The sequence below is a fragment of the Dermacentor albipictus genome, chromosome 8 (genome assembly GCF_038994185.2).
Source record: "Dermacentor albipictus isolate Rhodes 1998 colony chromosome 8, USDA_Dalb.pri_finalv2, whole genome shotgun sequence".
Lineage (NCBI taxonomy): Eukaryota > Metazoa > Arthropoda > Arachnida > Ixodida > Ixodidae > Dermacentor > Dermacentor albipictus.
This window is the reverse complement of record NC_091828.1, coordinates 43797241-43815767: the sequence shown is the minus strand read 5'-3', so window position 1 is coordinate 43815767 and position 18527 is coordinate 43797241. Positions and strand designations below refer to the sequence as shown.

The 18527-nt window shown below is 43.2% G+C and overlaps 1 protein-coding gene across 2 annotated transcripts in view; it reads right to left on the bottom strand.

Moving 5' to 3' along the window:
* The window catches only part of Agps (alkyldihydroxyacetonephosphate synthase), a 72064-nt gene that overhangs the window by 21803 nt on the left and 31734 nt on the right, over window positions 1-18527 (bottom strand). The window contains exons 2-6 of one of the 2 annotated variants that reach the window (XM_070523286.1): window positions 8637-8729; window positions 7380-7470; window positions 3627-3704; window positions 1209-1329; window positions 415-489 (exon numbers count right to left, since the gene is read on the bottom strand). In XM_070523286.1, the coding sequence (XP_070379387.1) occupies window positions 415-489; window positions 1209-1329; window positions 3627-3704; window positions 7380-7470; window positions 8637-8729 (458 nt within the window). The remainder of the gene's footprint in view (window positions 1-414; window positions 490-1208; window positions 1330-3626; window positions 3705-7379; window positions 7471-8636; window positions 8730-18527) is intronic. The other variant, XM_070523287.1, reaches the window with a different exon arrangement.

Genomic DNA, 18527 nt, shown 5'->3' with positions numbered 1-18527 from the left:
AAAGTGCTTCGGTGAAATAAGTGGCAAGTTAGACAGCTGGGTATTTGTTTTCAATGTCAGTATGATTGTAATGTAGTGGTTTCACTTACATTTATTTTTTCACTATGTTTTACATCTAGCACAGTCTTCGAGTGGCTTGATGGGTGCCTTTCAGGTACGTGAACATGGAACGTTGTCATGTCTGACACCCCTGCAGCATTCTCGCATGCAATCCAAATTCTGTAAACTTGAGAAATCTAGCCGACTAATTGAAAATTACGAATCTAATCTGCAGCTGTACATATTTCACGATTTTAAGGATGCAAGAAATGTGGTGAAAATAAGTTTTCAATGGGAAGAAATATTTGAAGCCTGACGGGGTTAATTGGCAGGCTCTGTGAAAATACCTGCAATGCCTTTCAGCAGTTCACTTACGTGGCCAGACGACCAAGTCAGGAATTCGAGCGAAGGAACCTTCACGCAGTGTAAAGATTTCTCGCATGGTGTGACCTGGGAGAAGAGAAGGCGACGGCAGTCAGCGGATGCAAACACAGAAACACGCAACAATGCAATGTGGGCCGATTCAAAAGTTAAATTCACTCAAACAAACCTATGAGTTTTGGGGGTCCTACTGAGCTTGCAATGCATTTCAATGCCGCGTAATTCAAAGAAGGCTTTCAGGTGATTAAAGCGTTTTGGCCTCCCAGCAGGTAGACCGGGACAGCCAGAAGTGGCTTACTTGAAGACAAGCATCAAAAAGAAATAATCAAAACATGCCCACATTTGAAATTTGTGCAGCTGTGTATGCTGATAGATAAAATAACATTGCAAAGCCTCTAGAACAGTAATCTGCAATCAGCATGTTATTTAGATTCGTTTTAGATACAAAGACCGATTCATTTTACGTACGTTTTCATAAGAGTTAGTACCGAGTGTCAAAGAGACTGGGAAATGCAAGTTCAAGTGACAAAATGGATAAAGTGCTCTTATGTTGTGTAAGCATATGCGATGCTTATCACCCCTCCCCCCCCCCCCACTTGAGCAAAACAATGGCACCAACAAGAACAATAACGGCAATAACTCAAATACACAACACAAACATATTTCAGTACCTACACACTTCAATGAATGAATGAATGAGAAGTGGTAGAGTGGTGACAGAGTGAGTGAGGGAGAACAACAAAACCTTCAGCTGAATGGGAATCGCAAGGCTCTTAAATATCTCTTACCATGTGCCCTGAAAAGTCTGTCTTGGCCATCAGCTGAGTAAGAAATGCCGGCACGACGAACATCCTCGAGGAATGCCTCGTTGATGATGGGGGGTGGAAGGTCGTGGTCCGAAGGAGGTGGCTGTTGCCAACAGAAAAGATAGCACCTGGTGGGTTACGCTGCTTAGCATAATATAGGTCATGTTTGCAAGAGAAATAAAAAGGTCACCCCCAGTGACAGAGCCACAAGCAGAGAAGGAATTTGCTTATTCTTTTTCTCCAAATTGAGCCACAATTATTATAACATGAATTTCGCTAATACTGGACTGGGAAAGGGTTATCTTCTGGAAAATTTTAGAAAATACCATAAACACTACACAAAGTAAGCACACCCGAACAGTGCCAGTTATATAGAGATGTCTCCTTTACAATTCAAGTTCAGAAAATAATTGACTATGTAAAACGTGCCTTCCAATCAACACACAACGGCTATAGAAGTAAAGTCTGAAAGTGTCATGTGGTGCGTGATTAATTTGGGTGTCATGTGCATTAAAAGCATACATTTAAAGAGTGGTTCAGTGGCCTTTCCTCTGTTATAACCGACTATTTACTTAAATTTTTCAGTTAATTTGATACTGACCGAAGGTCCATTTTCTATGGCCTGAAACTTCTGTTATTTCGATCAGAAAATTGGCCTTCAGCAGATAATTCGAATTTGACCAGTCACCGCGCACACATGTGACCCCGATGGTGATCCCGATAGTGGACCCATTAGTGGCAGTATGTCTTGGCGGAGCTCAAGAGACATTGAATGTGTTGAACACATGTGACCTCCAGTCAAAAACACCTATTTTTGATCTTCCCTAGGAAGATAGTCAAGCAATAATGGTACACACACAATGTCCGATTACAGTACTTGCCCAATTCTTATGGGTGCTGCACCCTCCCCCCCCCCCCCCCTCCTTCTTTGTTCGCCGAGAAATTCGGTCGAAAATTGCCTGTTCGGTGCAATCAGACACAAAACCAAAACTGCACTTGGGGCGCTTGTATGCTTTACCGGATAAAAGGGGCATTCTGCGGCAAAACTGACTTTAGGAAGCAGGCCACAATCATGTAACTCATATTAGACCCTTGCCCATTTTTTACTGCGATAGAAATTACATGGATACTCCATGCGAATTTACACCGTCGGCATTGCTGTAAAGTTTCATGTAAAGTCCAAGAGCAACAACATCACGGCCGCGCGCCGTACTTTCTCAGTGAGCTGAGAAAGATGGTGGTTTGGTGCGGCAGCGTCTTCTCGCACTCGCAAGGGAAGATGGCTGGGAGGGAGGGTGCGGGCCATCTTCTCAGGCGCACCAGGGGTTAGCAGGGGAGATGTGCGTGCGCTAGGAAGGGGGGAAGGGTCAGATTAATGCGCCTCTCTAGCTGCGGCAGCTGAACGTGGCTGCGTGCGTCCTATTTTGAAGGAAATCTGCCGTGGGTTCAAAGGCTAGCGGACCTGAGATTGCTGATGGCTCTGCGTGCATGCATTGCATTCTCGCGGGCCTAGTTTGTGTTGAAACGAGAGGCAGCATGAAGGGGAATTCGCTCACTGCTGCTGCCACTCTTCATGACGCCAGCGTTCTAACAGCAAGTGTCTGCAGAAATCGAGCGAGATGTGTTCATGTGTGCACGTGACATCATGCTTGTTAATTTAGTTAGCGAATGTTTACAGCAGTTTATGCAGCTGATAAAACGACTAACCTTACTTCATGTGGCTGTTGAATGATTTGCTAGCGCAATCGATGCTTGCATTTCAAGCGAAACTCGCTTTCTTCTAAGTTAAAAAATTGGGTGCATATTACATTTCTATTTTGTTTAGGAGTTGTGATGCCATTTCTACGTCAGTTTTTCTACTTTGGGCACAGAAGGCGGCAGCACATTTGATTTGGAGGCATGTAAGAACAGGAGAAATACAGTCAAATGAATTGGACGGTGTGTTTTGGCACTTTTTCTGCATATTGTTTAATTCGACCACCCGGATAATTCGATAAACTTTGTCGGTCCTGTCAGGGTCGAATTAATGGGAGTTGACTGTACCTGGATTTGCCTAAATGATGTTTTTCTGACTTAAAATGACTGCGCGCGACTTTTAGAATTGATCATTTTCAGCAACATACTGCATTATAAATACAATAATTCACAACTATCATACCTGCATGCAAAAACTTATTTCCTTCATGCTTTTAGAAAAATACTTGCTTGGAAAGTTAGAAAGCTAATTGCAAAATAACTGATGCCACAAGAACGTCTGAAGCCACAAGCCCGAGGATTAAGCCAATCCTTGTATTACCCATCATTCCCACAGTAGCAGAACGATAGCAGTGCCAGTGTCAGCTACAAGTAAAATTTTTACGGGAAGACTGTGGCTGCAAGAGGGGCATTCGACAAGCTTACCCTGACACACTTGTGGACAGGGTTAATGGCCACGGTGGAGGAGTCTTGCAGAGAGGACTTGGTGCTTTTTATGGGCTCCTGAGGGCACATGCGGGATGGAGGCACGGCAGAGGCCACGAGCAGAGCAGTGCACAAAGAAAGCAGGCAGGCATGCACAGTGCAAGACAGCATGAGGTGCCTCAGCAAGCAAGCTGCTGCTTGGAGACAGCAAGATGCAGCAGGCAGCCACAGGGCATAAGGCACCAAAGGAGGACAAACACAGAGGCAACAAAACATTAACAGGTTCATGTGATGAGAAAGAAACATTGATAGAAATGCATGAAACCTATGGCAATAGACTGCAAGTCAGTAGGAATTTATGGTACAAAAAGGCAGGCATGCAAAACACAGACGCAAAACTGTTTGTGCATCTGTATTTCTGCATCATGAACATATAAGCCAACAGACAATGAAGCCAAGGAAAGCTTAAGGTAAATTAACAACATGCTTGGCCTTCGTGGTTAGTTTTCATTACCTTCAGGGGTACAAACATGGACACCCCCTATCGCAGTGTAGCATTAATAACAGAAAAAGGAAATGAAAGTGGAAGAAGAGATAGCTTTTGGCCAATGGGAGTTGAACCCACAATCCCCGCGTGATACATGCGATGCTCTACCAACTGCCACAGCCCACACCTATGGTTGAAAGAATATTCCACATCTGCCACGTAAGGCCTGGAGTGACACCAGCTAACACACCCAGTACATACATAGAAAAGTAGATGGGGGGTATAGATGCCACCATAGCACAATTGCCTGAGCATCGCATACGTCATGCAAAAACTTTGGGTCCAGCTCCCACCAGCGGCAAGTTGTCTATTTTTTCCGTTTTGTTTCCCTGCCTACATTTCAATTAAGAAACATAGTTACTTTTCCCTCCATGAGTTTGTGGGCGAAGTTTGCTTAACTCTTTCCTTATTGCCAGTAAATGAGCCCATTTTTCTTGCTTCTATAGTTGATCCTTTTACTTTAACACATATTATTCATAACATACCCTACTGTGATACATAAAATCATATTAAGTATTGGTGTTTTGAATGGAAGTAAAGAAGAAATATTTCGCCAGCTTTGGAGAATTCTTATGCGAAACTTTAGAAAGGCATCTCAGAATAGAGTAATGAAAAATAATTAATTTGTGAATGTTATTAAAAGTGCTGAGCGCAAAAAAAAATGTTCTGAAATAGACAAGATCTGGCTTGGTCCTGGTTTCCTCCAACTTCTTCAAGTTAGATTGTACCAAATATATTTGGGCTGATTTGATCACATGTTCATTAGCCTTTGTGATGCTCGTGCTATATGGGAAAGCCATGGCTTCACAAATGTGAAAATGGGTGTGCGCCTACTGCGTAGGTAGTGTCTGTTTTGACTCCTTGTAGCAAGCGTCTTTTCTTTTTTCCTGCATTCTTTACGCTTTTGAAGCAACGGTTGCCAGGTCGAAGAACATTCACTAACCTCCTCATACTCGATTATCATGCCCAATAAGCTTCCCTCTGTAACCATTTGGTGCTACCGCCTTCACCTGCTTTGTGCAGTATTGTACAGTAATGAATAAGAGTATTCGCACAAGTGGTGTTCAAAAAGTAAGACATCAGACTGCTAGTAAAGCTTTTATGAAAGGTCAGTCTGAAGTTGACTGCATGTTCTTGTGTGAATTAAGAATGCATAATGAGAATGATTTCTCATACTACAATGTACACACACTGTCAAAATGATAATGGACAAACGCAATCCACTGTGGACAAAAATAAAGCTGCACTTGATATTAGGTGAACATAATAATCAAAGTAATGCACACTCCTAAACATATGTTGATGTCTGAGGCGTCATGCCTTTCAGGCGCTTATTAATTCTGTCCAGTGAACATTTAGTTTCATGACACTTTTCTATGTCTTCAGGATCAGGAAAAGCGTATTGCTGCAGAACAGATCAAGAATTTTCAAGTTTTCATTGAGTCCTGTCGAATCTACAGAATGTGGACTTCATGCGAGAACTCTACGCAGTAATGTCAGGTATGAGAATATCAACTGATTCATGTCTAGCACACTTGGAAAAGACCCATCCAGCCACTTGAAATCTATACTGAATAAAAGACATTGTGAAAAAACAATAAAAGAAGTGAACCCTCTTGACATGACGACGTATTGACACTCAGAGTAAAGACTTCATCGCCTACCTTCCAACTCATTTTACTAAAGCCCCTTGCATATAACATTCAAAATTGCAACACAGGTTCATTCTAAGTGATTAAAGATGTTTGCGACACATTTTGAAGACAATCATTTCTATTAGTGCCTCTGCTTTTCATGTACTATCTCGGCATGCACAATATGTGAGCAGTGCCTCAGGGGTTAAAGCAGAGCAGGCATTAAAGCGGAAATTCGACAACTCGACAAAAGCCTTTGTCCTGACTGCAGCTGACATTTCTAAGTTATGCAGCCGAGTACAACAAAGGGCACATGTTGCATTGTTTGATTGGCAAAGTGCTAGGAACACTGGAGGCCAGTTTCTACGGTACTCCCAGTCGAGGCTTCAATTTTCCAGATGCCCCCAATGTGCTGAGAAATGGCAAATCTGACCAAAAATTAAAGTACAGTCTTCATTTTATACAGTGAATGGTGTTGCTTGTGGAAGAGTTTGGATGGCAATGTTTAACAATGCACCAAAAAGTTATAAATTAAATTGATCGATTCTTATGGCCTGGTAAGGAAAGAGTTAATTATGATAAACTAATGACATTTGCTTTCTCAAAAGACAGGTAGGAGAACGGTTATAAGAATCTCCTGGCTAAAGACTTGTTGTTTGAAGAAGCAGAGAGTGAAAAAGCAGCTGATGGCTAGTGCAATATTCACGAGCTCTTCTTGCTTACACCCATGCTGCATCTGAATTGAAATGGAAAGTTGGGCGAGTTGGTACACATTCATAATGGGAACAGCGTGAACAAGACGACGGAGTGAAATAACACAGGACGAGCGCCGACTCACAACTATTCATTCTGTCCAATGAACATTTAGTTTCACAACACTTTTCTATGTCTTCAGGATCAGGAAAAATGTATTGCTGCAGAACGGATCAAGAATTTTCAAGTTTTCATTGAGCCCTGTCAAATTTACAGAATGTGGACTTCGTGCGAGAACTCTATACAGTAATGTCAGGCACATCAACTGTTTCACGTCTGGCACACTTGGAAAGCATCCATCCAGCCACTTGAAATGTATACTGAATATAAGACATTATTATATTGTGTTATTGTACTCGCAACTATAGTTGTGAGTCAGCGCTCGTCCTGTGTCATTTCACTCCGTCGTCGTCTTGTTCGTGCTGTTCCCATTATGAATGCTGCACCTAACTGGATGCTACTCACAACAGCACCTGCCTTGTTTAAGGGCATGCCAATCATCTGCAGTTCCACCATACAGGTGTCTTAAGACTATGTGCAGCAGCTATCTAGCATTCTCTCTGAAGAATAGAATGACTTCAAGTTTGATCTTTCTCTTGAACCAAGCACAAGCACTAGAAGCATTTTTTTTTTGCAAGAAAGCTTAGTACAATCAATATGGAAGTGGATGAAACATAGCACAAGATGTGCACATGTAAACGCACAAGATGCTGGGCTCCTGGGGAACAAAGGGAATGCCTGCATGTCAGACAGCAGAGTAAAGGTGACTGGCAAGTGCTTGGTACTGCCTCCTTGCCTGTCTTGGACACCTTTCCCTACCTTTGACGGAATGAGGACATTGAGGTCGACACCCAGCGCCGACTCGACCCAAGCCTTGAAGTGAGGCAGCACCTTGTTTCCAATCTTGTATCTGTTGAGCCAATGTTTCGAGTAAGCAAATGAACAAGCAAGTAAATGAAGTATGAATGAATGAATGAATGTCTACGTAGGGCTTAGAGAATATGTGGCATTTTATTACACTTGAACCTTGGCATACTGAACCTGGATGCAAAGAGTTTTCAGATATAGCAAAGAAAAAACAAAGCCCTTAGAAATTTTCTTGTCAATATCAGCATACAACGAATATCGGACATGACGAAGGTATTTTCCCATTGGATACGACTTGCTCCTAATGAGGCTCAACTGTACTTGTAATCCACTATGCTTTAATGCTTTTTTTAATTCATACTTTCCTTACATGCTTGTTGTGCTGTACCTGCTTCAACAGTCACAATTTATACTCTGGCAACCCTGTGCAGAGCCAAATAAGTTCTTGTCATGTCAGTGCAGGAGTTTACTCACATTCACATTAATTGCGTGAATAGATGTACAGACAAATATGTTGCTATCATAATGCCACAATAACAGCACTGCAACTATACTGGCAACTTTTGCTATTACTGCCTTTAATGCATTAGTCTTCTTTTTTCGTTGACATGATGAAGCCCAAGCGGCATGCTCAGACTAATGCTGTGCTACTCTGCAAAATGTGTCACCAGCAGCGCTTGAGAGCAGGAAATTTGCATGGGACTGCCCGGAGCAGTCTATATGATGATCTTTTTTTTTTTTGTCATATAAACCTAGAGAAACAAAGAGCACAGCAAAGGCCACTCCGGCACCTGGCAGAATGCAACTAGACTATGAATGCACGGACTACGACTAGTATATCACAAAAATGATACACGTCCGATGAGGCAACAGCTAAACGATATCAGCAGACTTGAGCCGCTGTCATGTTGTCACTATCAAGCACATGTCTGTTTCGAATACATTATACAAGCTCCCACACAGTTGGAATAGGCGTCCCACTCTGCTATGGGTTTTTATGAAATACTGCATGTTATGAAATTTATTTAAAACGATGCCAGTTATAACAACTGTTTACAGTAATTCTGCCTGTATAACAGAGCAACCCCAATCCACCTCGCCCAATGATGAAGCAAAGGTCTTGCCACGTAATGAAAGAATGGCACCGTGGGTATTAAAAAGCAAAGGTCACTCCGACACAGCATAGAAAGAAAAGCCATCCCAGCTCACCTGTCACCTGTAAACGAAATATGGTGAGTGGTGCCATCGACCACAAACTTGGAGTCTTTGTATCCCCAGCCATTCCATTTCAGCAAGTCCTGCCTGCATGTCACAGTAATAAAATAAAATAAAATAAATGAACATAAAAAAACTGAGCAGGTACAGTCTGTACATATACTAAGCATTTACATTATGCTTGGTACATATGCACTGTACTACTTTTGCTTTACAAAAGATTAAAACATTCAAATTATAGAAAGATTAGATGTCCCAAAACGGCACAGTGGGCTATGAAGGAGGCTGTATAGTGGAGGGCTTTGGATTAACTGTGACCACTTGGGGTTAGTTAACCCGCACCTAAATCTACCGTATAGACTCGTATAAGGGTCACACTCGTGTGTAAGGACCACACCCACAACTTGGCAGCCCAAAATATTGAAAAAGAAAAAGAAAGAATTACACAGAAACTCCTCTAGGAGTTGTCCGAGTATGTGTAAGCATTGTGCCACTTGTTCATCTCCACACAGCCCGCTGTCATTATTAATGTTCTGAAACTTGCTCTGGCCAGCACAAATAACAGTGCTGCAGTGACATGAACTGCTGCCAACAGCAGCGAAAGATGAATAATGACGCAAGCAAACTAGCACAGGTGGCGGTTCCAGGTGCGCCAACAGTGTTCTGATCATTATAAGCCGTTGTCGCTCTTTAGCGCCTTATAAATCCATATCGAACCATTACGAGCTGTGATCAATCACACCCTGGTGGCGGCTGCATCTGAATCAGCTGCGAGGGCCGCATCTCGAAAGCAATCTGCGATAGGCTCCGTAGAGACAAGTTTGCGGCTACTTTGGCGCCATCTGCCACAGCGATGAGGCAGTACTGGGAAGGTTACTTTGCGGCTCGGCCAACTTGATGCATATTACTTCACGCGCACTGCACTTCGTGTCGGGCACGGTTGGGGCCGTTTTGCTTTGTTAATTAGCCCTCCCGCCCCTTTCTTCTATGATATGTCTTGTGACAGTGCAATGGCTTGTGCTTCACGGACAAGCATCGAAATTACGGAGGTGTGAAAAAGAAAAAGCGGAACCGGCGATACTGCTGCGCAAGACTCACAGCCACGAAGGCCAGCCCAGGTTAAATCGGTACACGTTTCCTGGCAGGCCTTACGAACTAGAACGATGAAAGAAATGGATCACAGCTGTGAGGGGAGTTAAGTATGTCAGCTTCTGTCATATTTCAGAGAAGGGTTTGTTTTGTAAATTGTGCCACACGTATGCCTTTCGCAGCTTGTGCAATGCCAGCGGTCATGGCTGGGTCAGCTGCTCAACATTTAAAAGACATTGGTCATGACTGCGCTGATTTGACGACAGCTTAGTATAGCCTTATCACTTGGTATGATCAGGATAACACTGGCCTGTGTGATGAGCAATATTTTATGCCGAGGAAGCTTATGTTATGCTTGTGAGCGCTAATTCATATATGATACTCATTTCAACTGCTGGCATCAGAGGCGCAGTCTCACATGGTGCAATTTTTCTTGCGACTTTACATTTGCGAAATCGCTTTGCAGAAGCAAAGTGCAGACACAAGCAAATGAATTCACAAGTGAAATCAGACCTTGTGAAAAGGGGATAATGAACCTCGATCATTGTACATGATGAAAAACAAACATTCACGTCATGTAAATTCTAATCTCATGGTTAATACATCTAATCTTTCAGCTGTAGATGGCTTCGAATGGATCCCAAATGATTCAACCAGGATATGCTCTAATCATTTCGTCAATGGAGCAAAAAGCACAATCGACTGTCATCTTGACAACAACCCGACGCTTTTTCGGGATGTTTACAAAGTGGCGCAGGCTGACAAGAATAATCTGGCGAATAAAAAGACCTCATAAATAAGAGTTTGTTTGTCTCACTAGCCACGCGAAGCGACCCGTAGTTGGGCCAATTACGTCAACAAGCACGTCCCAGTTCTGTGTTCAGCAGTGAGCCACGACAGACCGCTTACAACTGCTCCAAAGCCGCAAAAGCTTTCATTTGGAGCCATGCCAGACGACGACGAAGCACATGGAACATTAGAGCATCGTGGTATCACACAGTCACTATAAAAATTGATCGCGCCCAACTGGACAGAATTTCTCGATTTTGATCTAGCGTGGCCACTGCTACATGGCCCAACAGTTTGAACCGAGTTTAAGTCACTCGGCATGACGGTGCTGACGACAGCATACAATCGCAATCGTGAAGCTCGAACTCGATGCGCGGATCTCGATTGACTGAACGCATATAGAAAAAAATCGTGACCCAAATTTAGTGACCGTGCAGCTGTAGTCGGTCCAGATCGAGCTGGGTGGCGTTCTAAAGTAACAATGTGACTTGGGCATCACATGATAGGCTGCAGTTTACAACGCGCCGGAGCGCAATGAGGCATCGCCAACAGCGAGGCGTCTATTAAAAATAGGTCAACCTATTAGAAGCACAACATTTTCAGGGTGCCAGTTAACGACTTCAATGTTAATGTCACAGTATGCTTTACTGGCATGCAGGACGAGCTTTCACAGTTGCCTTCCCTGCTGCGAACGGCACTTCGCATGCATGTCCAGGCTGGCCACTTCTTTCACGGAGAGAATGTGCGACGTAGCGTACAGCTTGTCTCTGCTGGTTAATGCAGCAGCATGAAAGTACTCTCCCTTTCCTTTATTATTCCTAAACACGCAAAAAGTATTTGCGACATCACCGAGGACCACACTTGCATATTCATTTACACAAAAAATGGCAAATCACGGATATATGCACGGCTTTCACATGTATATGAGCAGCACGGCACTGCTGCTGCTCAGTGGCACCGCCTGTTCACTGCAGGGAGAGAGAGAGAGAGAGATGCAAATGAAAGGAAGGCAGGGAGGTTAACCAGACTTAAAACGTCCGGTTTGCTACCCTGCACTAGGGGAAGGGAAAGGGGAAATAAAGACGGAAAGAAGAGCGTGACAAAAATGAAAGCATGAGAAAAAAAAAATATGAGAAGGGACGAAATGGGGTCATTAGAGTCTTTCTAATAGGCCACTGTCACGTAGAAAAGTCAACAGAGCCTTGACCGACTTTTGCTGCGACGACAGTTCACGTCGGCATTCCAAAACCGACTGTTCTGAAAGCGGCCTGTCGTCAAGGCGCGCCAACGCGGTCGCTAGTGACAGCCGGTGCGCGCTGTATCGAGGACAGTGGCAAAGCACGTGTTCGATAGTCTCTTCGCCGCCGCAGTGTCTGCAAGCCGCGCTGTCATCCATACCGACTCGGAAGGCGAAGGATCTTGTATAGGCGACACCAAGCCACAGTCGGCAAAGTACTGCTGTTTCGAGGCGAGAGAGTCCAGGCGGGGGTCGAAGTCGAAGGGATGGGTCCAGTCGGTGTAGACGTGTATGCTTTAAGCTGGGTGTATTCCATAAAGTTTTGATGGCTTCATTTGCAAGCACACGAATTTTCGTTGCAGCGTCTGTTCTTGAGAATGGAATGGAGGGAGCCTATTCAGTGTGGTGACTGCTGACAGCTTCGTGTGCTCTGTGTTCTCGCCGCGTAGCTCGCATTGAAGTGAAAGGCAGCATGAAGGCGAATTCCCTCGCTGCTGCGGACGCTATCTTGAAAGTGATCGTCTTACGGGGCGGGTGGATGGACGGTTTTTCTCGTTGGGTAGACATAGAAATGTTTATGCATTTAATACATTCTAATGGAGAAGCACTCATGTTTGGTGCCCTGAGGCCGTGCACACGCATCGGCGAATTTTCGCGCACTGTGTACTTCCACATGCCACTGAGCCATCTCGTAGCAACGACCCTTCCACGGAACTGAAATTTTTGGTCCCATGTAAGGGCTGCACCTCGTCAAAATTGTGAAGAAAGAAAAAGTGTGCATGTACAGGGGCATTACTGCATTCCACCCGCATCGAAATGGAGCAGGGAATCGAACCCATGCTTGGCAGCGGGACACTAAATATCTTGTTAGCCATCGTGGCAGTTGTTTTCGGCAAGATAATGCACTCGAGAGTTCCTTTTCACAGCAAAGTACACACAATAACTATACGACATTGTGCTATCTGTGGCTTCATGCTGCTTAAATGTTTTGCCTGCACAGCATGCTCACTGAGCACGACATGACTTTCAAGATACATGCACTCCCCAGTCATAAGCTTGCCAAAATGCTACTATAATAGGTGTGTGTTGCTCAAAACATGAAGGCCATCATGTTTATCTGGAACACCTGCACAGTACGCAAAAGCATGCTGTTAGATATTGGTTCCATTACTCCGAGGGAGCCGTTGCTGGAGAATGCAAAGTGGGCATCACCTACATGTACACTATAGCATGTGAATTTGTACACCTGTATTTAACCCTACATGGTGCCTATTATACATACACACATGCACACACATGAGCACACGCATACACAGTTTTCAAAAATGAATGCGTGCTACAGTTCCAATTCCTAGAATAGCAACAGAGTCACCGTACCTTCAGCGAGTTTTGTACTGCAGTTTTATACTCCCCTGTGTAGCACACGCAGTAAAAACTTTATTTGCAAATGACTCACATAATGACTTTATTTATAAGTGAATACCAAAAAAGTAGTCATCTTGTATATGCTACAGTGCTGTGCCAAATATGCGACTTCATGCAGCTTGAAGTTAACTTTTCCTGCCGCCTCGATAATACATATTGAAATTAAATGTCGCCAAATTTTCCCGCGCGGTCGGTGCCTCAATGCTAGCCTCCCCTGCATGGCACTCACAATTCAAGCTTGCACTTGTAATGTCGCACGCAAGTTTATGCACCCTGAAGTTATTCTTCCTGCTCCTCTACAGCAGCCACACCAGAGAGCTGCATCATTGTGCAGTGTTATCAGTAAACTTGGCAAAACCTGGATTGGACCATGGAATGCTCACAAGTGCAGCCGTAATTGACAGATGGCATGTGGCTATGCATTGCTCCACAGTGCCACGAGTATGACAAGCCACCAACAAACTTCATAAAATCTGAGTTTATAAACACTTCATGCTTGCAAAGAAATTGGAATTTATTTGTACATATCTGCAGTCAACAATCATGTTGTCTCTGACAAATGTTTATAAAAAGATTAATAAACCTTCCTTCATAGAGGGGCTGTGAAATTCAAACATTTGAGATGTTCAGCTGTATGAAAGCTGCAACTATTACATACATGCCCTAGCTCTCAAGTGCACTTGACGGCAATTAAGTAGCAAAGTTAGTTATAGCTTGATAACCATTGTAAGAGTATTAGCATGTGAAGGAGTGTGAAAAAGAAAAATATTTGGCAGGTGGTTTACGCAACGAGACCTATAAAATGTAATGGACACATAAAAAAGGAAAACGAACAGCAGCATTGCAAAGAACTGTTATTACCTCAATGTTTATAATTGTACCTTTACTAATCTAAATATCCATTGTTTACAGTATTCATGACGGTGCTGCTATGTTTACCGCCACATTGTTTTAGTGCAGTTCACTGGTAATAAGCTCACTGGCCCAAAACCGAAAATTCAAATCTGTCTCTGGGAGGCTCTCTCAGCTGTCGAAGTGAAAAATCTGGATGTCGGCAGTGGCTGCATCCCACTAAAGAGCAGCTTTCAAGAATCTCAGTGGCTAGTGTATTCTCGATCCGTTCTACCCGAGACACTTGAGGACGCTCGACTAAAAGCTATGCACTTTTGAGCAAGGTCCGCCCTCAATTTCTATATGATGAATAGAAATATCCCATTGCAAGTTCCCAAGGATAGCCTGACAGAGGATACTTTACCCCACACAGTGCAGTGTCACCATTCGTCATAATGCATGGCAATAATAAAAAAAAAACTGAACAAGGACACATTGCAGGCATCACACTCAAAGAGCAACTGCCACGGTACGAACCATGGCAACGTTCTTGGAGCAATAACTTTTACTGTCTATTTAAGCAGCTAGTATGCAGGGTGTCTCACTTAACTTGGGCAAAATTTCAAAAATATGCAAATGCTATGTAGCTGGCCCGAACCAATAAGGTAATGTTGTTTGCCTTCACTTGGAGATACTCAGATTATTTTTCGCGCTCTGCCTAACTACGTAAATAGTATGAATTAATTAATCAACTTTTCAAATATTATAATTCGATGAAACATGTCAATGATAAAATTGTAGACCAACACAAGAAACTCCCGATACAGCTTTCTGTTGCTCAATACATTTTACATAAAAGTTTTTTTCCGAGCGTGAAAGGTGCCTGCGAATACACACAAAGTGCCTCGAGTGGCCAGTCGCACGGAAATTTTGCGTGTATTTGCAAGCTTCTTTCATGCTAGAAAAAACATTCTTACGCAGCACATATTGAGCATTAGAAAGCTGTAATGGGAGCTTTTCACGTTGCTTTACAGTTTTCTCATTGACATTTTTCATCTAATTATAATATTTGAGAAGTTTAATTAAGTAAGACTAATTATGCAATTTTGAGTTGGCCCACCCCCAAATTTTCAGTTTGCCCACCCGCCATTCTAAAATTTCAAGTTGGCCCACCTCTACTACAAGCTTCCCCGTGCATTTTCTATGGAGCCCTATGTATTTCTATGGGTACTATTTAATTTTTTTAACATGTTCCTTACCACTCGTAAAACTACCAACCACCTACATTTACACTATTATAAAGGTTAAATGTCTTAACTTTGCAAATTACCCATTGTTGTGCAGATTTAAGGCATTACAGTTTTCGTGTGACGAGGCTGGGGTATTCGCCAAAGAATGCTGAGGTGTTAAAATGGCATGACAAACAAGGGCTCTATTCAGGACATTCCCTAATTTTCTTCGAGGCGCGACACATACAAAATGGCAATGATGGCCCCATTTTGCTTTCTTGACGTGATGCAAACTTGACGTTTTGTCTATGAAACTGAAATGAAGGCACTGAACCTAATGCTCTTAATAAAGCAAAACAGTTTTCCTTATCAGTAAAAATAAAGCAGCTAGCTCAAAGAATACAATTATTCCGATAAAAACGCTTCTCGCTTTCGTCGTCTGCTGTATACAAGCCGTTGCTTGCCTCATTAGTTAGGATGAGTGTCCCCTGGGAACAGAATGAGTCATCATATATTGGTGCCAACCCACTTGCTTCCTACCTTGGGGCAATATACACTGCCTATACCAGTGGTGATGAGCGCACGCTCTAAGCCGCGTTATCGCTATCTCATGAAACGCAAGTGACTCAGCCTGATTCGGCTGGCTGAGAAATGACCGAATATCACCGATAGCTAATGAATATATAGTTGTGCTAACAGGAAAATAAAGATTTATTTTCTTGTTAAAGTGAACTTTTCTGTTGGCACAACTATGTATTTATTAGATCTCAACCAAGTCGCCCAGCAACAAGTTCTACTCGATGAGAGCAGCATTCCGGGCATGTTGGTAATCCATTACTCAAGTAACATTGCGCTTGGTGTGTCTTCTCTTACGTCTGTGTCGTTTTTCTGTTGCGAAATGTTACTCAAGTAACATTGCGCTTGGTGTGTCTTCTCTTATGTCCATGTCATTTTTCTGTTGCGAAATATTACTTGAGTAAAGTTCGACTCAATCACCGATAGCGTTAAGAGCGCCACAGGTATTCGCTTGCTCGATGCAAGCGCCGGCGCTGCCATCTCTTGTTCACTTCGCTGCTTACCCCCACCATGTGAGGAAACTTCCATGTGCCGCCTTGCATACATTTCTCTTAATAAATAAAAAATCTGCTGTTGTCATAACCTCTGGTGATGTGAAAAGGCATTAATATTGATTACAAGAATACATACAAAGTAGAGAAAAGTGCAAAAAGTTGCAGAAGGTTTGTAATGTTCAACCAATATTATTACAAATAAACGAGTCTTAATTTAAAAAAAAAATGATGCCCACAAACACAAATGCCAACACCGCCCGGGAGTGATAGAAATAGCATGAGCACGTGTTATGAACAAAAGATTTTCATCACCCCAAACGACAGGGAAAATGCAACTATATGCAAGCCTCTCGAACGCCATTGCAAATGGCCGCTCATTAGCCTAATTCGCGCGGCTTGTCGCACCACAAATTGTGGCAGAAAATATCTGCAATGACGACCCAGCGCAAGGTCATCCAACATGAAATTGACGTTTACTAAACGGCCCTTCCTGTGACACTCCTCATTGGATATTCCTTCAGCCAATCAGCAAGTTGACACGGCGGCTATCATGGACCACCAACACATATTCGCGAAACTGAGGCGTTGCACGGGCTTGTGCACGCTACCACTCACTTCCTTTCTGAAGCGCTAACGTTGCAATATAGCTGCCAAGGACCAGAAAAAAGTCAATAAAATTTTGAGCTCCACGTTACATTTCATCATCTAGATGAAAACATTAAATTCGTCTCCTTCCCGGCACAGATTTCAAGACACGTGACCTCTCAACAGCCAATGTGAGAGTCAACACAGCGCATCATGGCAGCTGTGCAACTGCCATGCATGTTAAGAATAAAGTCACAATGTCTTGTGTAATGTGCAGAGTATGCAGCCGACGTAAAAAAAGAAAATACCGCTAGAGAGGGAAGATGGACACGCAGGCAGAATGCACGGTCTTACATGTTGCACTCAATATAGTGAGATGAAACGAAAGCATTATTTTCAGCTGCAGTACAACGGTCAAAATGCTGACAAGTTTCATACTGTACGAGTTATGTTCAGCTGCTCTGCTGGTGAAGTGCACGAATGAAATTAACAGAGCAGCGCGCACCCCATATAGGCGCGTACACCCACTCGATGCACTGGGCTTTCAAGCAAATGGGAGAACAAAGCGAACCCAGCCATGCGATCAAACCTCTGGCAGGTCTGCTTCCATGCAGCGTCCACTGAAAATATAGCTCTCATTTCAAGCACCCCCAGAGACATGAAAAGTGCATATAGCTGCGAAATGACTAAGAAATTGTCAGTTCTTCAGCCGAACAATTAGGTGAGCATTTTTAACCCATTAATTATCGAGTCCACATCCTTTAAGCTTGAGGAAACTCACCGGTGAGTTTTGTCAGGCTAAACAATGTGAATTCCTGGTGAGAACTTTCTACGAGAACTTTCAACCATTTCATATCTAGCGTACTTTCTAAAATCACCTCATCCAGCCACCTGAAAAGTATGCCCGATGAAAAACATTTTGCCCAAACAAAGAAGTCTGCCTGTCCTCACTAAATTGTGTCCTCGCTAAGGGGATTAGGTCGTTATGACATTTTAAAGCAAGTTACAATGAATGAAATTCCCGAATTCAGCATGAGAGAGAAGATGTAGGCATTGGTTGGATTATGCACATTGCAACTTTGCACTTGCAAGGTGGTAGGCCCTTGGCCATTAAAAATGCACCACACTCTTAAAATTTTCACACTCGTCTGGGTGTGAAACACCCTTGAAAGGCCCTTTTTTCCATAGAAGCGTGTTCCACAGGAAAACACCTTTGGAACACCCCAGCCCTCTTAATTTACACCCTTATTTTACGGGTGTATATTAACAAGACTGTTGTATGATAAATGAACGTTGGCAGGTTACGCATTTATATTATACTGGCGGGCCAACGAGTGCTGTGCTGTGCAGCCTGGTATCAGTGTACTGTGACTGCAGATGAAGATTACGAAAAGCATGGGGTGTGTGTCTTGCCACAATGGCGAAACATTAAATTTTTTGCCTGAAAGGGTCTCACATTAAATATAGTACTACATGCTCAACCAGGGGAGCAATGTGGCCACACCTCTCACATTCTGACTCATATACTGAACAATATAGTTACATAGCTGAGGCTAACCAGCATTTACAATACCTAGGTGGTCCATTAAACTTTACAAAAATGAGTTAACTGTCTATAGAAAGTCTACAG